The sequence below is a fragment of the Varanus komodoensis genome, unplaced genomic scaffold (genome assembly GCF_004798865.1).
Source record: "Varanus komodoensis strain SLA01 unplaced genomic scaffold, ASM479886v1 scaffold8, whole genome shotgun sequence".
Taxonomy (NCBI): Eukaryota; Metazoa; Chordata; class Lepidosauria; order Squamata; family Varanidae; genus Varanus; species Varanus komodoensis.
In genome coordinates this window covers 23,570,370-23,597,345 of record NW_025336481.1, presented here as the reverse complement: position 1 = coordinate 23,597,345, position 26,976 = coordinate 23,570,370, and the positions used below count along the sequence as shown (strand labels likewise).

General features: G+C 39.7%; 2 protein-coding genes across 9 annotated transcripts in view; one reads left to right on the top strand and one right to left on the bottom strand.

Annotated features, from left to right (window-relative positions):
* FGD6 (FYVE, RhoGEF and PH domain containing 6) overlaps positions 1-8,494 on the bottom strand; it is a 63,338-nt gene extending 54,844 nt beyond the window's left edge. For all 4 annotated transcript variants that reach the window (XR_006417121.1, XM_044455529.1, XM_044455530.1 and 1 more), the window contains exon 1: positions 8,242-8,494. Coding sequence is in view for 3 of the 4 variants with exons in the window: in XM_044455529.1 (XP_044311464.1) it covers positions 8,242-8,254 (13 nt within the window). In the remaining variant the exon portion in view is untranslated. The remainder of the gene's footprint in view (positions 1-8,241) is intronic.
* A 197-nt stretch (positions 8,495-8,691) lies between these two features.
* VEZT (vezatin, adherens junctions transmembrane protein) overlaps positions 8,692-26,976 on the top strand; it is a 37,794-nt gene continuing 19,509 nt past the window's right edge. For 2 of the 5 annotated variants that reach the window (XM_044455535.1, XM_044455534.1), the window contains exons 1-3: positions 8,692-8,832; positions 21,254-21,388; positions 26,277-26,366. In XM_044455535.1, coding sequence (XP_044311470.1) covers positions 8,797-8,832; positions 21,254-21,388; positions 26,277-26,366 — 261 coding nt within the window. In that variant the 5' untranslated portion in view covers positions 8,692-8,796. Of the gene's footprint in view, positions 8,833-8,863; positions 12,524-17,128; positions 18,350-21,253; positions 21,389-26,276; positions 26,367-26,976 lie in introns of those variants that run through there. The other 3 variants (XM_044455537.1, XM_044455538.1, XM_044455536.1) reach the window with 3 other exon arrangements.

The window sequence follows — 26,976 nt, the reverse complement described above, 5'->3', positions numbered from 1 at the left end:
ATTGCATACAACTTTCTTCCAATGTCTTTCCAAACAGGGAATAGGAATCTGTCAAACCAAGCTCCTGTTGAGCTTTGGGCTGCGGTGAGTCCAAACCAGGTTCAACCAGAAGGCCAATGGGTCCAACTCCTGTTCAGTGCAGGATTCCCAGTTAAACTGCCTCTCTCAGATGGCTGTCCATGTCAGTGCCCACCAAGTATTAATGCATTATTAGTTCATCAGTAGACCACCAGTAGATCTTACAGCCCTTAAAACTCAACAGTGAACATCTCTTCCAGACCTATGCATACAGAAAGCCTGCTACCTTCTCCTGTCTTCTTACTACAAAGCAACAATTTGCCTTTCACCTACAATCCTAAGCATATTTGGAAAAAATAAGGTTAAGTCATAATCAGGGCCATCCTAAGACATTCTCCTGCTTAAGACAAAGCACATTATGGTGTCTTTCCATCCCAATTCCATGTATAGAAACTGATGAGATCGGCTGGTTAATTTTACTCAATTCAGTTGACAAGAAGCATCTTCTACTGCACACAGGCAGTAGCCACACGAGGCATACAGACTTCTGTCTTCCAACATCATTGTCCTGATACCCAGCATTAACCACCTGAGGCAAGTGTCTCATTCTAGCTCAAGGCAGGACCAGCCCAGACCACAGTGGCTCTTTTGCTTCAAGTTGAATTTTCAGTGAAGAATCATTTCCTCAACCTTACTATCTAAACCACAGCTTCACTATGTGGGCATCACCAAGCCATCATATCTCTGTTTTGGTTTCCTAACTATTAAACAGAAATATCTTTGATGTTTAGTTAACATCAATTAAACAGTGATGACACCATCAGTAATCTCACAGTATAGCACCTTTCATAAGACTCCTCCAACAAAAAGGAAAGAAAGAAAGAAGTGCACAAGCTCAGACAATTCCAGTTAATGCAGGAATCCCAGATCATTTTGTTTAATCCAGGTTGAGACTTGCTTCTTCCTCTGTTTACATCATGAAGCACACTTCTTCCCACACATAATTTTACCAAGCATGAATCATAGTCAGCTGTGAATAGGCACAGCCCACCTGCCCACAAAAGTCTGTCAGACACTTTTGCTCAGTTAAAACAGTACAATTCTTATCCAATAATTGTATAATAATGCAAAACTGTTCATATGCTTTCTGAATACATGCATTCCCTTATAAACAAAGAAAATCTCCATGAATGCTTGCTTCTAGCCTTCTGTTATGCCCTCAACTTCTGCCCTTCACAGGCCAACTACATTTTGTATCCCTTGTTATGCTATGCCAAACAGATGTTCTGTTTCTTTTCACTCTTATCATTAACTTGCTTCCCTCCTGAGATGGTTATTTAAAATTTCCTTCAGTGTAACAGTTTCACAGGAACCATTATGTATCTGTAGAACATCAGGCAATGTGCAAAAATATAGAGGACTGTTCCAACTTCTCACAACCTTACTATGTAAACTGTTTTTCTCCATGTATTGTTTGTACAGTGGCAGTAATTTTTTTCAGGTATGCATGTGTTCAATATAAACATAAGAGGAAATTACTCATAATATCCCGGAAGATGTGACAGCAGCTATTTGAAACGTGTGTGTGTGGGGGGCGGGGGCGTCGTCGGTAACTACCAAGCATAGTTTTAGAAAATAACCTAAATACATCCCAAATCTTTAAAAAAAAAGTTTGTTTAATACCATGCAGAAGGGAAACAGGAAAATTGTGAATAGCTTTTAAATGGCTAAAGAAGAGAGGAACAAACTTCCTCAGCCCGGATGGTGCAGCTGTAGCTGAATAAATAATGGATATTTTAGGGATCAAAAAGACACCTAACTTTTTAGACCAATTTTTCTTACTCTTTGCAAAAAAATTAGAAATAAATTATGTTCATCCAGTTGCTTCATTTGTTGCACACTGTACTCATCTGATGCCCTTCTGAAATGAGAGTTTCTGATTTAGAACAGCAGCAGCAGCATTTTATATATGCAGGTAAAGAGTTGACAATTAGAAACTGTATCTATAATTCAAAGTCAAAACACTGTTTCTGCATCCTTTCTTTAAAGGCACACTACAAATGTCCAGTCTTCCAACTTTATCAGAGGCATGTTTATGTGACAAAAAGTTCAATTTACTGGAGTCAAACTGCTGAACAAGCATTTTCTACACCTTTAAAAGACATGCACCCCAATACTATGCATCTACTTCAAAGCAAGTTCAGTGGAGCTCATTTTCAAGTGTGTCCATGGAGGTAATCCAAGTGTACAAAGGAGAAGTCCATTGAGTTTTGCTCACACTTCCACAAATACATATAGAAATAATCTGCCTCAGCTTTGCAGAAACTGCGATGTTATATTTTCAAGCCTTGCATCTTAAGATTTATGCACACATGATGTATGGTCACATGGATATCTATTTCATAGAAAAAATGAGCATAAAGGTTAGTGAAATATGCATTTTCCAGCAAACTTCCTGGTAGGATATTTATGTCCAAAGAAACAGTTCTTCCATTTCTTTATCATTCTGCTCAAGCTTTTAAATAAACTGAAGCTGGCAATTGTAATGAACTAACACAAAGCTGGGTTCCTAGGCTTACACCAGCAGTAAGATAGGCAGGGACAGTAAGTACATTAACACAATACTACAGAAAGAGGCATTATGATGTTATACTGGTTTTGCAGCACTGCTGCGTTCGTGGGAGGAAACCCTACCAGCCTGTAGAGTCATATTTTCTTCACCTCTGGAGAAACATAGGAGGCTGCCTTATATGGCACACAACCATTGATACATCTATCCCAGCAATGTTGACACTAACTAGCAGTAGCACTCCAGAGTTTCAAGCAGGATTTTTTCCTAGCCCTACCTGGAGCAGGTCACAAGCACATGCTCTACCACTGAGCTACAGACCCTCCCATGCAGCCCTTTCAATCCCGTTAAGGATCCTAAGTAGTTTAGGAATAGTTTTAAAACAATCTATATACTGATGGAGTTAGCACACACAGCTCATGTAACAAAATGAATGCAGGAATACATGAAGTGTTTTCCGCCAGTATGCATATTACCTTTTCTTACTGGACCCATTTTATAACCTTCAAGCCCGAAATTCTCCAGGCTTTAATTCAGGACTGACACAGACTTGAAGGGTCAGGACTGTAGGAAAACTCCACTGATCCCTCAAATGGCACTAGTGATAAAGCTACTTCCAGCCATCCCCCAAATGCAAACAAATCTAGTCACAAGAAAAATCTTCTCAAACCAACTTCTGCAAATCCAGGAAAACACAGTTAAGCTAAAATGAAGCAGCTCATACTATCTGAACTCTGCTCTGAGAAGAAATGGGCAACTCCACAAACGTCAAAATTAGCTAAGACCACAATTCTATGGATAACTATTCAGTTGGAATACTGAGTGCAATAAGGCTTACCTCCACATAAGTGTGTATAGGACTGCAACTTTGCTGCTGAAAATAGAATTAGTGAGCCCATGAAAAAATAGATGATGTTTACACTGGTTTTTGGGCACACTTTTAAGCTTATCTCTGCATTATCAATATTTTGTATTGGTGCTTATGTCTCACACATCTTTTCATGGACTTCCCTCATAAAATTTCTTGGTTTTATGAACATGAACCAGACCAAGTTATTTCTCTGCCTGAAGTGGAACATCAAACAATAGCCTCTTTCCCAGATGACAAGATGTATCACACCTAGAAAACTCCTATGTCTTCCTTCTCTTACAATAAAATTGCAATAACACATTAAAAGCTATCAATTTCCTGTTTCATGATACCCAAAGCCAGATACCAGAGGCTGAGTGGTAGGCTACGTAAGTCCCTTCTTTCATTTTAGCTGAATCTTCTCTAGTTATGGACAAGCTCTGTTCAGCTTAAAATTGGTTAGTATTTAAAAATTCGTTGGCAAACTCTTAGGGTAAAGCTCACCTTTTCCTGAAAATCATCCCCCATTTTATAGCACTGGTAGACACACCTTGTCATATTGGGCTGGTTTGCACATCACTGTAAGTAAGCCATTACTGTGAATGGGAGCAACACAAGAAACATGGTTTTGTTTAGTGCTTAGCTTTCGTCCATGGTTGGCTGAGTGTTAAATGAAAAGCACTGACCATCTTAAGCCTTTGGTTCTTTCTCAGGACAAGTCATTTTTCATGCAACTTATTACAAAAGGCTGCACATGAGCAGGATTTCATTTTACTTTCTGAGCCAGGTCAGAACCTCTGGTGAAATGATGTTCAGTTCATAGTTTATCTGAGCAGTAAAAGCAGGACAAGTTTCTATCCCAAGCTTGATAATAATAATAATGAAAGTATCATTACTTGTTTCAGGAATCTTATTATCTTGATCAGCTATCTTCCCTCTTCTATTTCTCCCATTATTAGATTTCCTTTAGGAACAAGAATGCACTCCAGAGAAAAGCTGCTTTGATCTTAGAAAGACATATTAATTCAGAAGAGAGTGCAGTTTGATATGATATAAACTCACCACACTTAAAGTTCAACATCAAGTAACTACTCAGTTCCACAAAATAATCCCATATTATGGGATAACTCTTGCTTTTGCACTAAATAACACCTCTGTAGGATTTGTAAGTCTTTTTGTTGTTCATGAGTTAAATACCTAACAGTCAGCAACTTGGCAGATCTACTGCAAATCACCCAGATATTTACCACTAAGTCATAATATATCTGCTCCCAACTCTGATCTTTATAAAGATGTAATATGCTCTTGGAAAAAGAAATGCAATTGCAAAGTGCTGTTAGCATTAAGAATTCTATTAGGGTTACATAAACAAAAAACCCCACTGGCAAACGTTTACATACAATAATTCAACTTGTGTATTTAGGATCATTTTCACATGCATACAATTCTCAAAGCATAGATTTAAGTGCATAGATCTGCTTTCCTACAATCCTCTCCACTCCAAACTAACCCAAGAATATGGCTATCTACTACAAAGACAATGGCAGTTTATGAAGTCCAGAGCTCAGTCACATAGCAAAAGTGTTTGTCACCAAAAGGGCGACAGATAAGAACAATCACTTGTGCTTCACTCCTGGACAGATCTAGTCACTGCTTCACAAGGATGACAGCCACTGTAGGCCAACAGAAATCCAGTGTTGATCTGGGCATGGATTCAAATTCCAAACCTCCACAGGCCTTGGCTGTCATTTTGCAAGCTATGAAACACTGTGTCCACTGCTGGTTCCATCATGGTTCCCATGCCGCTCCTGCACCTTATCTTTTGCTTGTGTGGTGCACTAGTCACAAAACATGCTAGCAAGACCCAGCATTTGAACAGATTTATATGCTCCTAGGATGATGCAGAAATAGCTCCGAAGGCTGTAGCAGAGAACAAATGCATCAGTCCATACAGGCTCCTTGCAGATTACCAGTACAGAAGCTACATTATCCACACCTACATACAAAATGTAATTTCAGTGACATCCAAGCATGCCTGTGTCTGAATACACTGCATCCAGTTTCATTATATGACTATACTAGAATGTCATGAATAACTGGCTGGCATGCACGCACATGCATGCACACACCCTTCTCCCCATTTTCATAGCACATATTTAACAATGTAGTTCTGCTCAGAACTAGCTTCTGTTAAATTGCTCACAAATAAGCATCTATACGAGTCACACAAAATCTCTTGCAGGCTAAGGGCCAAATAACATTTTGGAAAAGTTTTCAAAAGACACATTTCAATGGTGGGTGGGGTTAAAAATAAAAGGAGGTGGAGCCAAAGATAAAAGGGGTGGGGCCAAAACACCAACAAAGCTGGGTTTAAAGCTTTTATTGACAGTAAATACTTTTTAGAAGAGGTATTTCAGTATTTTAGAATGGGCAAAATCTATACAAAAGCTGAAAAGGAAAATGGATCCACCAGGATATATCTGAAATGTGCCAGAAATGCACTTTTACAGAATACTAAATCAAAATTTACTTCCAAGTAAGCCTACTTATAAGGTATATGTTAGTAATATGCAATTCTGTGAGGTATGATGAAAAATTTTACTAAAAGGAGTAGTTCAGATTGAAAACAGCCAGTGTGGTGTAGTGGTTCAGAGTATGGGATGCAGGAGATCTGGGTTCTAATTCCCACGCAGCCATGAAATTCACTGGGTGACTCTGGGCCAGTTACAGACAGAGTGTTCTTGTTGTGAACTTACGACTGAAGAAGAAAAGAACTATGTAAGCTGCCCTGAGTTCCTTGAAAGGGAAAATGGTGGGAGATAAATATAATACATACATATTCTGTTCTCCGTCAGCTTCACTGGCTCCCCACTGAAGTCCGGGCCCAATTCAAGGTGTTGGTGATGACCTATAAAGCCCTTAACAGCTTGGGTCCTGGTTTCCTAAAGGAGCACTTACGTCCATATGTGCCCACCCGCCCCTTGAGATCAGCGGGAGAGGCCCTTCTCCGGGAACCCTCCGTGAAGGATATCAGGAGGGTAAGCACTCGGAGGAGTGCATTCGCTGCGGTGGCACCCAATCTATGGAATGCGCTCCCCAGAGAGGTCTGCCTGGCACCGTCGTTATTTGTTTTTCGGCGCCAGGTGAAGACCTTTTTATTTAAATGTTATTTTAATTGCTAATATTATTTATTTATTTTACTTCTTTGGCCAGGATGTCTCCAATTATATTGTTTTTATATTGTTATTATTTATTTATTGTTGTGAGCTGCCCCGAGGCTTCCGCGAATGGGGCGGCATAGAAGTTTTCTAAATAAATAAATAAATAAATAAATAAATATTTTCAGTGCAATCCTATGCCTGCCTACTAAACCCAACGGATGTCAATGAGAGTTATTCTCTGAAAAGACATGCACAGGATTGCACTATTAGCATGTCAATGAACAGCCCTCACAGTCATTAAAAAGATCAAATTACCTATTGTAACAGATAGGTAGAAAATAAATTATTAACTCTTTTAAAATGGAGTACTATTGCCTGAAAACCATTAAGCATAATTTCCCCACAGCATATAATCTGAACTAAAGCAGACTTTGTTCTCCCTAATTGGGGCCATTGTATAAAAATAATATATGTCTTTGTTTTCCAAATCATGATAGTAAGCGTTAAAGTTTACCAAAAATGCATGCCAGAAATTAGGTAGACAGACAAGGAACCTTTATTGTGAAAAAACTTCTCTAACTGATTCCCATGGCAAAGTTCGAATATGAGAAAGTTCATTTGGGGCGTTATTTATTACTGAAATGGCAACTATTAGCCTGAAGCTTCCACAGGAGAACATGAGCAGAGAACATGAGCAATAATTCAGCCGTTTTCCAATGCTGCATTCTGTACAACTAGAAAGCTTGCTGCACATTCTTTCAACAAAAGATGGTCCAGTAAAAGTCAGCCACTATCCGCGTACTTTACCCAATTGCACTATACCAACAGAACATAAATTTACACACTTACACACTATTCAACCAGTTAGTTTCCTCTCCGAGGAAAAACAACAACAGAGTCCTTGACTTTCGGGTACCACCGCATGCGGGAGGAAAGTGGGGGAGGAAATAAAAGATACATTCCCTTTCATTTCTGCCTTCTCAAGAAAAAAGTTTGGATTCCTTTCCAACTACACGAGGCAGGAACTGTGGATCTGCTTACTCCCAACTTGTTGGGATTCTGAGAAAGCAGATTTCAAATACGAGGAAAATGCAGTTTTCCCAAAACCCTCAGGAGGAAGAAGAGCTCTCCGTCTGACCCTCGCTGCTGTCTCGGGGTATTCGGAAGAGGTGGGGAGTCCTTAAGGAAAGAGGGGTGAGAATAAACTGGCGGGGCGGGGGTGAAGACGGCGGGGGCTCAGGACCCCCTCAGGCGTTGCGTGGCCTCCTCGAGTGGGATCCTCGCTTCTCACCCAAGAAAAAGAGCGGAAAGAGCAAAGACGAGAGGCGAGATCGGAAGCGCTTGCACGAGGAAAAGGCTGAAGGAAGTTTAAATGACCCCCCACTCGCAAATTCCCTGCCTTCCCTTCTCGGGGCTTTAAGGAGAGAAGGACCCAAGAGGCGGGGGAGAAAGGAGCTGAAGCTGCTTCCTTGCATTGTCTATTCAGCTGCCTCCGGCCGAGCAGCCCCCTCCTCTCTGGGTCTGGGTTTTTGTCTGCACCTTGGCTGGCCGCATCTGGCTCTGGCGGAGACCGGCAGGCGAGGGAGAAGAACTTCCCCTCAACTTTTCTCCGCGCGCCGCTCATCCCGCCGTCGGGCACTCACCGGCTGAGCTCATGGTGCCTCCCTCCCATGCGCCTTCCTCACCACCCCTGGAGCCCCTTGTTAAGGCATAACGGCTGTTGAGGAGCAGGAGGAGAGAAAAGTCCGCTGCGCTGCCCCGGCGGCTGCTGAGAAGCACAGCTTGTTTCTGGGGCTCCCGTATACCATTCCCACAGCAAAGAGGCTGCCTCACGGACTGACGGAACCAGCTTCGACGGCTGCTTGCGCTTAGCACGGATTCTGCGGCGTACCGCAACGCAAAGCCCCCTACAGGCCAAGAGCCGCCAGCACACTCACATATCATTCGGCTCCTGGCTCCCTTTCATCTTCTTCTTCCTCGCTCCGGTCGGCTCCAAGATTTCTCCAATCAGCGCAGCGCAGTTCAACAAAGGGCACTAGCCGTTCTCGTTCTTCCCCTCCCTCTCCCGCGGTGGTTGTTGGGAAGTGTAGTTTTCTGGAGGCCGCTCTTCGACTGTACGTGGGCGATTTTACAGCCGAGGCTCGGCGAACTCGGTTTCCCATCGTGCTTGGGAACAGCGGCACGGATGGCGGAGAAGGATGACACCGGAGTTTGACGACGAAGTGGTATTTGAGGTGGGTGCTCTAGCGAAAGGGCCTGGTGAAGGTTTCTGCACGTCCCCAGCGAGTCCGCGCCGCTTTTGCCCACAAAGGCGTGGACAACGGAACTGAGTCGGGGCATGTGGGAGGGGAGTTGCGGTGCTTAGAGTTTGTTCCAGGGCCCGCGCCGGTGGTTGCTGAGAGGAGGTTCTGACAGAGGGATAAGGTCCTGAATTGTGCCTTGTCTTGAAACCTCGCCCCAAAAAGGGAAGGGAGGATCAGGTTTAAGCCCTGGTTCTTAAGGGATGTGTGTTGGAAGGGGGGCATAGACGAAAGGAGGTGGCTAACAGACTAAGCCTACGAATGTCTATCTACTTGGAAGTAAATCCCTTTGAATATTGTGGAACTTACTGCAAGGTCAGTGTATGTAGATAGGATCGTGGCCTAAATATGGAAAGAAAGGCATGTGCTGGCCAGTTGGGGCTGCCCCATATTCCATGGTGGTGGCTCTCTTTCAATTTAAGCTAATTTTCAGAGGGTTAGCTGTGTTAATCTCTTACAGGAAAAACAATACTCCTGGGGTACCTAAAAGAATAATGGTTTTATTGTGGCATAAGCTTTTGCAGACAAATGCTATTAAATGCATAAATGTCATGCTGAGTTACGAGTATACATGTGCTGCATAGGTAGGTGGGGAATTGTAGTGCTTATGCCATAATAAACATAAGCTTAATAAGCTGCTGCTGGCCTGCCAAAGAGTACAAGTGAAATTTGTACTTGAGGGTGATAGATTCCTTTCCAGTCAGTGAGGCAGAAGTCATTTTATTAAAAGAAATACTGTTGGTGTTTGCAGTGTGGAGTGATAAAACCTCCACTATTGTGTATCTATATACACAACTCCCCATTTTGTAAAACATTTTACAGAAAAGGGTCAAAGATCTTACTTTTGTATAGTATACCTTGCTCCACACACTCCCCAACTTATTTATAGTCCTTCTGATGAGATGTGTAATAGAGCAACTATACAAATGCTACTGCTTTATTTTAATTATCTTGGACAAATTAGAAAATTAGGTGTGATTTTAAATAGAATATGGCATCTGGAAATGTATGAAAATGTCTTTCATGCACTTAGGTAAAAGTATAATTGAACATCAGATAGTGGACTGGTTCTGATGTTACACAAAACTATAGTATTTGGAGTTAAAAGAACAAGTGTATCCTCCCTACTTCTCAGGGATGGCAGTGAGGAAGACATTGAGAGCTTTTGTTTTTTTTTTTTTTAGATTTCCCACATTGTCTGTACCCAACAAAAATTTTAAATATTTACTGAAAATTAAAAAAACAAAAATAATGACTACAAAACAGTAATCAATGTCTACTGGATCACCCCTGTGTACATGCTTGTTTACACTCAAAGAAATCCAGTAGATTAGTGAGACAGGACATCCCCTTGTTGAAAAAAGGCTGATTTTTTTCTTCTTCCAGCAGGGCTTGTCCCTCCATGTGCTTACCGTTTCTACCTTTATAATGCCTTCAAGAAGTTTACTCAAAATGTATGTTGAGCTAACTGCCCTGTAATTTCTTGGATCCCCCCTGAATCCCTTTCAAAAAAATTGGTGTGACATTGGCCATTCTCCAATCCTCTGGATAAATTTTAGGGACATGTTAAATATTTTGGTAGGAAAGACAGTGAGTTCATGCTTGAATTCTCTGATTACCAGGTGATTTGCTGGTTTTCATTTTGTCTGTAAGGTAGAGAATTCCATCTTTTTGTGAGTACTATCTGGCCTAATTCCTAAGACTCCCTTCCAGAATACATAAGCTCAGGGGACATTTATCTATTCCCTGTCCTCTACTATGAAGACTGACAAAATGAATTAATATAGCTACTCTGCAATCACCTTGTCCACACTCAGTGCCCCTTTAACTCCATTACAGGCAGTCCCTGAGCTACAAACACCTGAGTTATGAAGAACGCATATTTCCAAATGAACTGTCATTAAGCCTGTTAATTTTTTAAAATTACTGCATAAAATCATCATCACCTTAGAGAGAAAGGAAGTGAAAGTGGAGAGAGGGAAGACCTCCAAAACATCACCATAGAGATAGAGGAAGTGAAAAAGTAGAGAGTCCGCCAAAGCATGCCTTCCTACCCCTCTAATTCAGGGAGAGAAATCTCTCTGGCATTTCCTTGCTGCAAAGAGGAGCCACTGGTGAGTTTGGGCAGTGAAGGAGGGGGTTGAGATGGTTTTCCTAATTTCACAGGTGTCTTCTGCCCCTAACCCCCACAAATGTGAAGTGCCAACTATATGTGATTCGACTTACATACAAATTCAACTTAAAGAGAAATTTCTGTTTTCTCAGGAACAGAACTTGTTCATAACCCAGGGACTGCCTGTATCATCCAGTGGCCCAACTACTTCCTCAGTTGCTTTCTTTCTTTTGATATAATCAAAGAATTCTTTATTGTTAGCTTTGCTATTGTTAACTGTGCACTCCTCAAACTGATTCTTTGCTTCTCTAATAATCTGCTTGTATCTACCTTGTGCAAGTGTGTGGTCCCATCCGTTTGTTTTCATTTGAGCAAGACTTTAATTTTTTGAAAGTTGGTTTCTTCTTCCTAATAGCTTCCTTGACTCTATGTGTGAATCATGCTGGTGATTTCCTGGGCTTTGTGTTACCTTTTCTCACTTGCAGTATGCATATTTTCTGTGGTTCTATTAGTGTTTTTGAGTAATCCCCTTTTCAGCTTCTTCTTTACCAGTTCCCTCCTTTTTGAGAAGTTTCCTCTCTTGAAGTCAAATGCAGCTTTATTTGACTTCTCTGGCACTTTTCTACCTAACTGCATCTTAAATCTGATACCAGTGTGGTCACTGTTCCTAATGGCTCAGCAACATTTAAATCCTGCACTATGACCTAGGCAACCCTGCCTAGGACTAAATCCAAGATTGCTTTCCCTTTGCTTGGCTCCATGACCAACTCCTCTAGGGCACAGTTATTTAAGACATTGAGAAAATTAATCTCTGTCAGAGATGTATTTATCCAGTCAATGTGTAGGTAGTTGAAGTTCACCATTATTACAGTACTGCCTTTGTTCGAGACCTTTCTGATTTCAATTCCCATATCAAGATCATCCTGAGAATTCTGGTCTGGGGGAATGATAGTATATTCCTTTGACTAATTTAGTTTTGGAGCCATGAATTTTCACCCATATGGCTTCTGCAGAGAAGTCATTTTAGATTATCAGTTTTGCAGGATTCTGTGTCCTCTTTAATATAGAGGACAACACCAGCTTCAGTACTTTCCTGTCTTTCTTATACAGGTTATATCCACAGATGATCATATCCCCTTGCTCCTAGTAGAGGTACTTACGGAACCATAATACGGATAATTAGTATTCCCAGCTTCCTGGAGCAGGAGGAGGTTTCTGAGACACCCTTCTCCTTCCAAGTTGAGAACACTGCCAGTGTTTTGTGATGTCTGTTTTACTTAAAATATGCCAGTGAAGTATAGGGGATCAAACAGCCATGAACTTGGAGAAACACTGTCTCAAAACAATGGACACAAGATCCTTCCCTCAGCCCCACCAGTATGTAATGAAATGCTAGTTGCCAGCAACAGTTAATGACCACTAGCAAACTGTACAGGATTCTTTACATAATGCTTATACAAAAACAAAGACAGCCATGGTAGACATCAGAAAAGTTCTACACTGCTTTATCAGGTGAGATGTTACCCAAGCAGATATGAGGTGGTGTGTTGGTAGGAAAAAAGCTACCAGTCACCCTCCCCCCACTGCATCCCCACATACACCCCAATCTGAGTTTTGTAACAGCTTGCTTGATGGGAATCTCTGAAGCTTGAACATTTTTGTGATAATTTAGTTGATCTAACAAAGGATTTACACTATATGGATTTTACAGTAATATAGTATGTCCACTGTAACAAGCTATATTATTAAATTCAATTGGCAAACCACCATTATTATTATATTGCATTTATATTTTGATTTGTTTTCTATTGTGAGAAACCCAAGATGGCTTACAAACAACTCCTCCATTCCATTTTATCCTCAAAACAACACTCCTGTGAGGTAGGTTAGGCTGAGAGTGAGTGACTGGCCCAAACTCACCCAGTAAGCTTCATGGCCAAGTGAGAGCTAGAACTGGATCTCCTGAGTCCCCAGTTCAACAGCAGTACCACACCTTTTGTCTATTTTGTCCTCTACATTTTTGTCTTCTACATTGGAGAGATTACGGGTTTTCAGAGAAATTGGAATAAATCAGAGATGATGTTATTTTATTGTGATAAAGGAAGAGAAATATTAGGAATAAATTTGAAGTTAAAATGTAGAGATTATACTCCATTTGAAGATATGAGAGAAAAGAAAAACGAGAATATGCAGATGAAAGAGATAGTGAGTAAAATTCATAAGATATTATTAGAAGAGGAGGACCAATATGATCCTTTAAAAGCAATATGGGAAACAGATTTAAGAAGGAATATGTTAATGAAGATTGGGAAATTAGGTAATGTAAGAGAATATTAAAATGTATGCCAGTAAGAATAAAGGAAAATTTCTATAAACTGGCATGGAATGGTAGCTAAACCCAGTAAAATGTAATCATATGGACTTTTAAAAATATTCTAATTTATCTTGGAGAGGTGGTTGGGGAGTGGATACATATTTGCATATGTTGTGGGAATGTGAATATATAATGTAATTTTAGAAAGTGTTTTAAAGAGAGTAGTAAAATAGTGAGTTTAAATACTTAAGTAAATCCTGGAATTGCATTATCGTCAATATTTTATACAGAAGATTAAAGAATTAATAGCAAATTTGTTAACAGCTGTGAGATAAAATTATAGCAGAGAATTGGAAAGTAGAACATGATTATCCACTGAGTGATCAATACACAGAGGTTTGGAATATAGCTATTAATGATAACTTGTGATATGAAAAGCTATATAACAATACTTTTGATGATACTTGGGGAATATTTATTGAGAATGTGTTAATAAAAGGGAAAGGCTTTGAATCTTCGTAAGATTGCTTGCAATTTTGGAAGGGGAACAGAGCCTCTTGAAGATTAAATGATTTAGTATGTATCCAGTGATCCCGGTGTTGGGATGCACTATGCTTTAGTATAATTTTAATTGTATGTTTTTCTTTCAGTTGTATTGCATAATTTTATGCAAATAAAAATATCTTCACCATTTTGTGTAGTTTTCTAAGTGTTTCCTACTGCAACCACATTTTTTTCTTTTGAGAGTTCTTATAATGTCAAAATGATGTTACTAGAAATGTTGTCCATGAACACTCAAGGGTATTTTCCTTGATGTTCTTAACTGGTTACATTTTGGAGCTAATGGAAACATTCTACATGCAAGTGGGATGCTTGAGACACCAGAACAAAATACAGTTTGCAAAAGTAACAATATTTTATTTATTTATTTATAACATTTTTATGCTGCACCCATCACTGAAGCCTCGGGGTGGCTTACAAAGAAAATAAAGAATAGAATAACATTAAAAATTTGGAGTTTCTTGACCATAATTTAAAACCACAAATAAAACAACTGATTAACAATTAAAATATTTAAATAAAAAGGTCTTGGCCTGGCACTGAAAAACAAATAACGACAGAGCCAGGCGGACCTCTCTGGGGAGCGCATTCCATAGGTGGGGCGCCACCGCAGAGAAGGCCCTCTTCCGGGTACTCACCGTCCTACTATCCTTCACAGAGGGCTCCCGGAGAAGGGCCTCCCCTGCCGATCTCGGGGCGGGAGGGCATATATGGATGCAGGCGCTCCTTTAGATAACCAGGTCCCAAGCCATTGAGGGCTTTATAGGTGATAACCAACACCTTGAATTTGGCCCGGACTTCAATGGGGAGCCAGTGAAGCTGACAAAGGACTGGGGTTATATGAGAACAACGCCCAGTCCCTGTCAGCAACCTGGGAGCTCTATTTTGCACCAACTGAAGTATCCAGACCGTCTTCAAGGGCAGCCCCACGTAGAGCGCATTACAGAAGTCTAATCGGGAAGTTACCAGTGCATGTGTCACAGTCGCCAGGCAGTCGTTCTCCAGGTAGGGACGCAGCTGATGGATCAGCCGAAGCTGAAGGAAGGCGCTCCTCACCACCGCTGTTACTTGAGCTTCTAATGTTCGCTCTGGGTCGAGGAGCACTCCCAAGCTGTGAACCCTGTCCCTAAGAGGGAGTGCAACCCTGTTCAGGACAAGGTCCAGGTCCCTCATCCTGAGTCTCGACCCACCTACCAACAGGACCTTTGTCTTGTCTGGATTGAGCTTCAGTTTATTGGCCCTCATCCAGCCCATTACCTCGGCCAGGCACCGGTTCAGCACAGCCACTGCCTCACCTGGATTGGTGGAAAACGAGAGGTAGAGCTGGGTATCATCAGCCCATCTTTGTTTCTTTCTATGTGTAATCTGATACCTGTTCATTTTTTTGACATGATTAGTCAGTAATTGTATAATACTATATTATTCATAATATATTCCAAGGGGTATTTTCCTTAAAAAGCAGCACTGCCCTCCATTAAGGAGATCCTTGTATCATTCTCATCATTCTTAACCACTTTAATGGCTGAAATATCTATATAAGCACTGGAGGGCAAAAGACTTAGGTGTATCTTTTCCTTATGCCATTTCAAAACTACCTTAAATTTGGTAGAAACAGCTTCTTGTTCAGTAGGTGGTTGCCTGATTTTGTTAAAGGAATTGGACAACACAAGATTTCTTTTGCTACCTAAGAGAGCATCTTTAAATAGAAAATAAACCGCTGTAACTCCCAGCATTCCCCATCCAATGGCCTAAGACTTGCCTGATTTCTGCCTGACTTTTAGCAGTAGTGAATAGAAGTTTTGTAGTGTTGATCCTAGTATCTTTTCTTTATTCAAAATTACTCTTTCTGGGATATTTGGCATAATTGTAACACTGTTGAATTTTGAGAAATATTCATTGCATTATGAAACATAAGCTTTATTTTTAATGAATAAGAACATTCTAGGTGAACAGTAAATTTTTCAATGATACAAAACTGCAGACTTTTGACAGTTTAGATGCTTGCAACAGTAAAATAACCCAAAACAATTGGAAAAATGATTTTTGAAATACTAACCATGATTAATGTATTCCTCTATAGTAAGGCTAGATAAAATATTAGACTATTTTACTGAATTTTGATACTAAATTCATGAAATAACTACATTATGAAAAGTTAACAGTTACAAATATAAAAGAGGCACATTACAAAATAATGCAACTTGAACAATTTAGGACAAAGGATAATACCACTCATATTCCTTTTTAGGCTTCTTTTTAGTGTACTAAAGAGGCCTTTAGCCAAAAGAAGGCACATATTCTCATTTTTGTTTTATTTAAAAAAAAATCTTTTTTCCTCTAGTTGTCTTGCGTTCATTCTAGTTCCGTTTCTGCCTCTTGAGGATGGGTGACAAAACCTTACTTGATTCATCAAAACTCCATTCTGCATCCCTGTATTTACTGAAAAAGCTGTGTGTAAATCATTGTAAAACTGTATTTACCTTCTTGGGGCAGCATGATTCTTTATTACAGATGGCCGTCCACATTTGCGGGGGTTGGGGGCACAGGACCCCTGCAAAAGTGGATAAACTGTGAATATCTCTAGCCTTGCCCCGCTAAACCTTGACTCTTAATACTGTTGACCATACCTGTACTGAATTGTTTCTCCCTCTCGCTCTATGACCTTGGTCTGATCTCCAGGCCTTGGAAGAGGGCTCTTCTTCATTTATTACTTTCTTATGGACTGCAGCCAAGAAATTAAAAGACGTTTGCTCCTTGGGAGGAAAGCTATGGCAAATCTAGACTGCATACTAAAAAGCAGAGACACCACCCTGCCAACAAAAGTGCGTATAGTCAGGACTATGGTTTTCCCAGTTGCAATGTATAGCTGTGAAAGTTGGACCATAAGGAAGGCTGAGCACCAAAGAATTGAGTCCTTTGAATTGTGGTGCTGGAGAAGATTCCTACGAATCCCTTGGACTACAAGGCGATCAAACCGGTCAGTCCTAGAGCATATCAACCCTGACTGCTCTTTAGAAGGCCAGATACTGAAGATGAAACACAAATACTCTGCCACCTAATGAGAAGGAAGGACTCACTGGAGAAGAGCCTGATGCTGGGAACAATAGATGGCAAGAGAAGAAGGGGACAGCAGAGAATGAGGTGGCTAGATGGAGTTACTGAAGCAGTTGGTGTGAGCTTGAGTGGACTCTGGGGGATGGTGGAGGACAGGAAGGCCTGGAGGAATGTTGTCCATGGGGTTGCGATGGGTCGGACACGACTTCGCAACTAACAAATAATGTTCTTATTCCCCACCCTCTCTTTTGCTCATCAGTGCCTCCACTTTGCATGGAGGAAATGCCAGAGAGATTTTCCTCTGAAAGGGAAGAAGGGCAAGATGGCATGCTTTGGAGGCTACCTTCTCTCTCCTTTTGCTTTCTCTGTATGGTGGTGACAGTTTTTCACATTAGTCTGCAAAATGCCAAAATAATTGCCATTTAATTATTGATGGCAAATTCATGAATAAGCAAATCCATGAAAATTAAAGCCCATGAAAGTCAAGGTTCAACTGTAGTCTTAAGACAACCCCCCTAACTGTACACCCAACACACACCCAATTTTATTTTCTCCATGTTATTTTCTACTTACAAGTTCCATAGAAATTATAATGGTGATCTGTTATGAGACATCAAAGGGATGCAACAAAAAACCCTATATTTTACAAATCTAGATGTTAAATTACTCTGCTAGTGGAATACTAATAGAATTATATATTGATCATTGTCAGAGTTGGAGTAAAATCAAGAAAGAAATTCAAGTTATTCAAATTATATGATCCTAAAACCTTGCATTTATTTAAATGGAGTAGCATATGGCTGTAAGGAGATTCTGAATTTTAGGTATGTGTGTATTTTTTTAATTGAAACAGAGTGAGAGCTAGTATGGAGAAAATGCAATGCTTAATAAAAAAGATAATTTTCATAATTAGAAGTGCATATAACATGTACATTTTCTGAATCACTGACTTGTATTCATTTGAGAGGGTATTTATGAGTAATTTGCTCGATAATAAGGAGGCCTGAATGATTATGAGTCAAGGGAATATGACTAAGACCTTTAAATACAGTTGCTTGGCAACTTTTTGCAAAGGATTTTATGTAATATTGATGTGCATTATTTCTTTTAGGCACTCACTTCCTAAAAGCCTTTAAGAATCCATCAGATGATTCTTGGTTCCTCCTATCATACAGTAACAGGAGTGAGTTGCTGCTGGATGCTTCTGCTGATAGTGCCAGGAAAATGTGCCTGTGCAAGAGTACAGGTGCAGTTTCTCTGACTGATGCTTCTGATTTTCTGCTCCAGTCACCCTGGAGACACAGGTAGAAAGAAATGGGGAGGTGGACGAAATTCTTTCAGATGCGTTACAAGAGTATCTGAGAGTGAGGTGGAATCACATTTTCCAGGAGACAAGGATTACATTGCCTGTAAGTTTTGTGTGTGTTTATGCATAAACTTTGCTGATATTGATTTCAGTTATTAGCTGGGTTTATATTGTTGTTACCTAGACAGAAAATGCTAGACAAAGAGAGTATCTAGATTAAGATTGTTGTTGGGAGTGTATTCTTTTATTTGTGTTTTAGCTATGGTCTTTAGCTTTGCTGTGGTTTTAGGCAAGGTTGTTAACCGTACTTTAATCTGCATGCGGTTTTTAAGTTGCACTGTTTATGTAGTTAAGAGTTAATAAAAGGTTATATCCACATTTGATGTGATAGGGTGGGAGAGGGAGGAAACCTGAAAGAGAAAGTCTTAGTCATTTCCTTTTATAATGCATCAGCAGAAATTACCTAGGTGTGGTTTTGATTTTAGCAGCTATTACAATGAATTGGGCTACTAGCTATTCACATGTGTAACTTAGTTTCAGTTGTATTTGTTAAAACAGATTAATTTTAATATTGCAGTAGTGTGACAAATGTGTTAAATAAATGTAGACATAGATAATGTGATAATAGAGAATCAATCAATAGTAAGTTAAATCTTGATTTTAAAATCCTTACAATGTTTTTCTGTAAATATCTTCTTTGTCTCACAAACTTTGATTGTTTACTGTTTTTTTATCTGTTCATCTTCTGAATTATAGCTCAAAGAGCAGTTCAGTTTTATTAAGAAATATTTGATCTTGCCAAAAATCATATTCTGGTAATATTTTTATCAGGCAAAATCAAAAACTTTTAAAATAAAAGCATCTCCAGTTCTGTGCCTCAGGTAAGATGCTACAAAAAGCAGAAGTGGGAGTAGGAACAGGGGAGAGCAAAAGCTGACTTGATGTTGAAGTAATGTAGTCTGTATGGTTAAAGTGTTAAAAAAAAGGGAAAGGGGGCTACAGGCATTCAAATTCTCAGCCTGCAAACTTTAAAATCAGCATTTTAAAAGTTCTATTTTCCCTCTTCCTGCCTGCTTCCCTGCTTAAGAGATCTGGTGACAGTTTTTTTTTTTTTCCCGATTTATCCTGCCTTTTTTCTGCAAAGGGCTCAAGGCAGCTTACATCTCCTCCTCCATCTTATCCTTGAGTTGGCTTACTTTATTAACCTAATATAGACTTGAGAATTATGATCAACATAGCCACTTTTGCATTGTATGTCAATTTTTTGTAGACTGTTCTGGGAGGCAGCTTGCTCCTCCTTCACAGGCCTTGAGTATTTGTAGTGGAAGGAGGTTATGGAACATGGGTGGGGGGGGGGGTCCTGATGAGGGATCAATTGGTGAAGTGATGGGTAGAGGGAGCTTTGGTATTGAGTGGAGAACTAGCTAGGTAAGGGAACAAAACCCAGAGAGTAAATGATAGTGCTATATTCTAGCCCTCTCACAATTGCAGATTTGGTGGTTGCCCTATCAGCCTACCCTTGAGTCTCTGGATGCTGCCTTTAAATGCCAGATCAGTGCACAATACCTCCTTCAATCAATGAGTTAATAGTGGGTGAGGTGGCTGATCTGCTATGTGCAGCTGAGACCTGTGTGGGTAAACAGGGAGGAGTTAGCACCTCCTTGCTCTGCTCACCTGGGTACATGATGCAGCAATAGAGAAGGTTAGAGGGCTGGTGAAATGGGATCTATAAGAGAAGAAACAATGAAAACAAAGCAACAGTTCACCAAATGAAGACACCAAACTAATGAAAACAAAACAATTGGTCAAGAAATTCACCAGACCTGTTAGCAATACATGTAGCTGCTATGGTCAGCTACTGATGTTGGGACTTGTTAATAACCTTACAGAAGGGATGCTGAAACTACTTTGTCCCCTACTTAGAGTATGCAAAAAGGCTGTTTCTTAGGTTTTGCCCATCATGTTGAAACTACCTTTAAAGGCATGGGAACAGGGCTAGAGAAAAGGAGAATTAAGTCCATAGGTTAAGAGCTTTGGAAGGTACAGATATAAGGGCCTATGGTGGACATAGTCTTACCTCAAGAACTGGTTCTGCTGTTACTGCAACACTATGATGATAAGTTATTACTTGCAGTTATAAAATATTCAAGTACAGTAATTTTAATGGTCTGCACAGAGAAAATTGAGGCCAGAGAGCTGATCCAAAGTGAACTTTGAATCTGGAAGTCCTTGGTTGAAATCTTGCTTCTGTCTGCAGCATGGAGATAATGTTGCACAGAAAACCTATAAGACCTATCTTATATGTTTGTTATCCATGATCACTGATATAACTAGATATACTATATACATGTATGCCATTTCACCTGATTTTTACAGGAATGTGAAGGTTAATGCCAGGACTAAAGCAATTTCTTTGAGTGGCAAAGTCCAATGGGAACACCAGTATCTGACTTCTAAGGCTCCCTTTTTCAGTGTATGCTACTTTATTTTTTTTAAGCAGAAGTAGAATGATGTTACTGACTGTTGAATGATGTATAGATATGTGTAAGGTATGTTAATTAGGAGCTAAGTGGACAAACCTCTCCCACTGTCCATAAATGTCATGCTATGACCTAGTCGTTGACCTTCATTTTCTGTGCTGGAAAAAACCTGTTTCAGAGTACTCCAAGGTGTGTAGCTTTTTTTTTTTTTTCTTCATGAATAGCAATGTCATCGGAGTAGTTGTTCCTGCCAGGAATAACACCTGTTCTCAGCAGTGATACAAGTCAATTAGAGGTTTCCTTGTTGGAACACTAGATTCCCCCTAACCATGCTATGCCATGTTGCTGTTTCACAGAAGCAGATAAAATTGGTGTCTGAGTAGCATCCACAGAGCGAGTTCTTTTTGAGTCATAGAAGAAATTTTGATCTGCTATGGAGAGCGTATACATACTGTGCTTGAGTAAATTGTAAGCATTGTGTATCAGACATATTTTATACACAAACCAATTAAAACTTACTTTTTCAGAATTCACCACTTTATCAGTACTTGCAGGACTTGGGACGCACTGATTTTGAAATATGCTCACCATTGCTGCAAAAATCAGAAGAATGCACATCCGAAGAGGGACAAAAAGACATGGATCCAAATACCATTCAGAAAGTAAGACAGTTTTGTAATTTAGCTGCTACATTAATTTTTATCTATCATACTGTCATTATTATTATAATTATCTGTTGTTTAGATTCCAGTTGTTCATCCAATTGTTAGGGTGATACTGAGGCCAAAAGTTGGGCAAAGTTCCCATTTTCCCCACTGCCACAGATTAGTCATAGTGAGCAGCAGAAAGATCCTATTTTCTTCATTCCTGTAGTTGTGGGACAACTTCATTTCAGTCTCAATTAATTATTAAAGTAGCAATCCTATCTATCACAAACAATAGGAAAGTCTGAAAGCCTTATTACCTTGTTCACATGCCGAAGCAAGAAGGATCTACCAATTAACCAGGTGTCCCAGCAAGACCAGGGAAAAGGAGGATGTGATAAATTAACCCCCGCACACACACACAAAATAGCAATGTTAACTTCTTTCTTTTATCCAATATGGTGCATTATAATTGTCAGTGCCCAACTCCTTTTGTCTTCAAGTTATCAACTCTTCTTTCCCTTTATCACTGCAAACAAGCAAGCATTGCTTCAGGCTATAGATAAGCTTTCCCAGGCTTATCTTCAAAAGGAGCAGATCTTTCCACAGGCATTGAAAGAATCATAGAATGGTAGAGTTGGAAGGGGTCAGAGGGCCATGGTTTGTCAGGCTGGGTTGTTGCCAAAAAATAAACCACCATATGGGAAGCAGTCTGGGTTCCAATGATATAGCATTTCACTGTGGTTAGTTACCCACAATGGGTTGTCATGTACTGTGAACCAAGTCACTTTGCGTTGTAAATATGGGCAAAAACTGAGGCAGTGTGGAGTTGCCTCTTACAAAGAGCCCAGGTACCTTCTTGTTACAAAGTTCTTGTGAAAAATTGTTCCGACATTTTTTTCTGCACTTGGGCACTAAAGTTTCAAAGATGAGGTTCCCACAAGGGATCTAACATGTGCATGTACCTGATAGCTAGCAATGTAGGCCAAGCATAGTGACCCCATTTAAAGTGCGAATCGTAGGGCATCTGCTAAATCCTTTTGCTGGTTGCATGAACTTGCTTTTTGTTAGAAATTCATCAGTTTTATGATACATCCTTTGCAACTAATTAGAATAAATAAGTATGCTGAGTGCTGTTATTTTCTTCCTGCCTTTCTCTTTCTTTCCTTAGCGGAAAGTTGTGCTTTCAGTAGACAGGTTCTAGCTTAGCCTTCCCCAGAGATGAGGTCCAGAGGTACTGGACTACAATTCCCACATCCTGAGCAACTGGTTGTGGAGCCTCTGGCTGATAGAAGTTAAAGTCTAAAACATGGTTGGGGAAGGCTGCTTAGCTACATGCTGAACAAGTTCCATTGTCCATAACTGCAGGATGGAAGCACTCGCAGTACCCTGGCAACAAGATTACCGTAACATCTGGTCAATGCATTCTGAAAAAATGTGGCATTTTTACTCAGCCTTACATATGGCATGATGTAGTAGAATTGCTTATGTAAGCCAGTGAAGCCAACAAATATAAAAGTTGTTAAGGAAAAATACGGACATAAATAAAAACAGCAAAACACTTCTGGTACAGGTTCATAAAATCCGGTACATGAGGATACAGTGGGTGCCTACCACTTGTGTTTATTCTTAGTCCATTTTTAATTCTGCTTCTGAGACTTTTTTCCCTGTACAGTAAAACTGCTGAAGAACACTAATTCATTGTCAGCATTGTACTAAGGGCAGAACAATACATTATGTTCTTTGTGCCCTCATTATGCTAAGGCAGGGGACATTTGCAGGTGAGAAATGGCAGAAAGGAAGGGCTCGCTTAACTCTCCCCCTCCTAATATTTTTGTGCTACTGCACTCTGGCCAGCTGTTTTCCCCAGCTGAACTCCAATACTAAACGAAATTTGGCTAGCTGGCTGGGGGAGGAATTATTTGGACTAGGTAATTGTAGGTGAGGACTGAGAAACAGAAAGATTAATCATTTCCCTTCTGTCATCACCTGCAAATTTCTGAACCATGGATGGTCTTGTGTTTAGGAACCTCTACTAAAATTCTGCCCTACTAGGTTAAGCCCTAATTTGCCAGTGATTGTAGGGCAGTCAGAATTCACTGTTTGATATAACCATTCTATGTAATATCTACAGAGGATGTAATTCTGACACTTTTGTCGTTACATCCTGGACATGACTTTTCAAATAATTTCCTCACTCTTGCAGTAATGTCCTAATGTCTAGGACATTAAGTTTCTAGACCTTTGGACAGAAATGAAAAATCTATTGAGCACACTATCATCAGTAAATTAAATACTTGCAACAGTAAGATTAGAAGAGGATGGTACAAGGGAACACAGTGGCCTATTTACATTTTGTCCTATAGTATTACTGATGACCACAGTAAAAATGCTCATACCTGCTTATTTCCAAATAATTTGTGTTGTCTAATAATTTTTCAGTAAAAAAGTTGCTAATGCTTCTTTGTTCAGTAAAGTTGTTTGACTATCACACATGGTGTCATTACCTTCGCAGGACAGTGAAAGATTCTCTACTCAGATTTAATGTAAACAATTATTTTGGGATATGTTTCCTTTGAATGTACCCATAATCGTGAAATGGTCCAAATTAAGGTATATGGGTGTGTCTGATGTTTAGAATAAGTACTTTTGCTATCTGTGGGGTGGCCCAGTTATTCATCCTGGATCTGTAGACAGGTGGTGCTAGTGTGCAGGCTTTGCTTATAAGGAACTGTCATTTTCACATATTAGCTGTCTATATGGCAGTTGAAATTCTCATGACTGTAGCAACAGTACTTTTACTATATATACTTGATGCTCACATGGCCAGAACTAGTTATACAAGCACAGCCTGGCTGCAAGCCTAGTGGCACCCTCACATCTGTCTCTCCATGTATGTATTTTAGTTGCTTTTTAGGACTACCCCTTCACAAACAAGCATTCACACCGGAGCATGCAATAAAGACATAACAGCCACAATCATACATAAACTTTCATGAAGTTTCTTTGATTACATAAATCAATTACAAATCCAGTTGAAGGCAGCTTTAAACAGAAATATCTTTGCTGTTCACTCAGAAGGCCTCCATAGAAGGAGCTTGGCACATAGGAAGATAATTTCATAATATTGGGGTCACTGCCAAGATGGCTCTCTTGTGCATGGCAGCTTAATGGAGAAGGCCTGAGAAGAACCCACTGGGATAGATTTTAGTGTAGACGCAAGTTTGTACAGATGAGGGTACAGTGTTACCACAAACCATATATATTTTCATATGAAAGGGCTATGAGAACCAGTGTGGTGTAGTGAATAAGAGCATAAGATTTGTACTCAGGTGATGTGGGTTGTAGTCCCTGCTTAGCCATGGAGCCAACTGGGTGATTTTGAGCCAGTCACAGACTCTCAGTCCAACCTACCTTACAGGGTGGTTGTTGGTGGGATAAGATTGAGAGTAGGAGGAAGAGACTGATGTAAGCAGCTTTGGGTTCATTGTAAGAAAAAGGTGATATATAAATATAATAATAAATATGTTTATTTGTTTGTTTATTTAAAGCTTTTATGAACAGATTAGCAAAAGCTCTCAGAATGGTGTACAGCAAAAATAAAAGCATTATAAAACATAATACACACAGATTGATGTCAGCCAGACATTTAGAACCACTATCAAAATGTAACATCATAAACAGCCATAACAGGTAGATAATAATAATACATAACACAAAATAATACCAAATTCATTGTATGCAAATGACAGTATAAAGAAAAACCAATATAAGATCAAATATTAATATTTAACAATTAAAATGCCAGGAAAATAAAAAGGGGTTGACCTATGCTGAAATATATTAAGAGTTGGCACTAGGCATACCTCCCTTAGGTAGATTCCACCATTGTATATGCTAATTTCAAGAGAAGCAGCTCACTGTTGGCTTGCTAGGAAGGTTTAACATAATATAGTAGTTAGAAGTCCCTTGTTGTGATCTGCTGGGAAGAGAAAAGGCGAGAGATTGGTAGAGATACCAGCGAATGACATTGCTGTTATTACTTAATATCCATGCTTTTGCAAATCAAAAATCAATGAGTTAATCACAGAGCAACAGTGATACATGCTCTGGTAACCTCCCAGTTGGATTACTGTAACACGCCCTACATGGGGTTGCCCTTGAAAACAGTCCAGATACTTTAGCTGGTAAAGAATGGAGCTGCCAGGCTGCTGACGGGGACCAGTGGTGATTCGTTATTCTCACATAACGTCGGTCCTCTACCAGTTCCACTGGCTTCCAGTTGAAGTCCAGGCCCAATTCAAGGTGCTGGTTTTGACCTATAAAGCCCTAAACGACTTGGGACCGGGATTCCTGAAGGAATCTCCTTATATGCCCTCATGCCCCTTAAGATCTGCGGGAGAGGCCCTGCTCCAGGAATTTAAGGAGGTAAAAAGGACATCTACTCGGAGTAGGACCTTCTCTGCAGTGGCTCCCAGACTGTGGCATGCATTCCCCAGAGAGGTTTGCCTGGCACTGAGCCTATATGCTTTTTGGCACCAAGTCAAAACCTTTTTATTTAAACGTAGTTTTAAAAATTAGTATTTTAATGGTTTTAATAGTCATTTTTGATTTATTTTTATTGGTCATATATTGTGTTATTATATTATATTGTGATACTGATTGTTTTATTGGACTTTGATTTTAATTGTTGTAAGCTGTCGTGAGATAATATACATAAAGGAGAGCATATAAAAGTTTTAAATAAGTATGTGTGTAAATGCAGTGACATGACTTCTGGCAGATCTTCTTGCATAAAAGCATGTTGAAAGTAGTTTAAAAGACATAGGATCTAATGGAATAAATATATGCATGGTCTTGTGATTTTTAGAACAGTTGTTTATATATTTTTTTTCATTCTTTATAGAAAGACATCCTGTCAAACCTAGCTGAGAGTTTTATAAGCTGGCTTCCTTTTTTACCATATAGGAAAAAGGAGGATATGCTCCACCAGTTGGTGAGAATCCTTTATTACATATCTGTCTCCTTCCCAGACAATCTTTTGTTTGATTCTTTAATAAATTATTTTCTTTCCACGTTTTCTAAAAGCTAGACTAATAGGTTGTAGCTTGTTCTACATATTATATAATGATCTAAAGTATTTGACAATCAAATCTGTATTAGAAATAATTACATTAGTAAGGGAACCAAAACTCAAGGTTAACATAAATTCTCCTATTCTCATAATAGAAATGACAGTGTAACACACAGGGAGTGCACCCACCTCTTTTTTCTAAACTCATTGCTAAATTACATATAGCTATGTTTCTATCTATCAAGTTAATTTTCCCAATCTACTTGTATAGCAAAGTAGTTTAAAGTAAAGAACAGCTAGGTAGCCGTTATTGATTGTTCCCATAGAATTGCAACACCTTTGGCACAACTTCTAATTACCATGCCCTACTGCAGTTCTGTGTGCCTAAGCACATGCCTCCAAAACAATTCTGGCCTGAGGAGGCTCATGACCTCCCAACAGGGATGCTCACTAGGTGATTGCTTCCCACCCACCTTAAACACACACACACACACACACACACACACACACACACACCCCTCTGTCATATGTG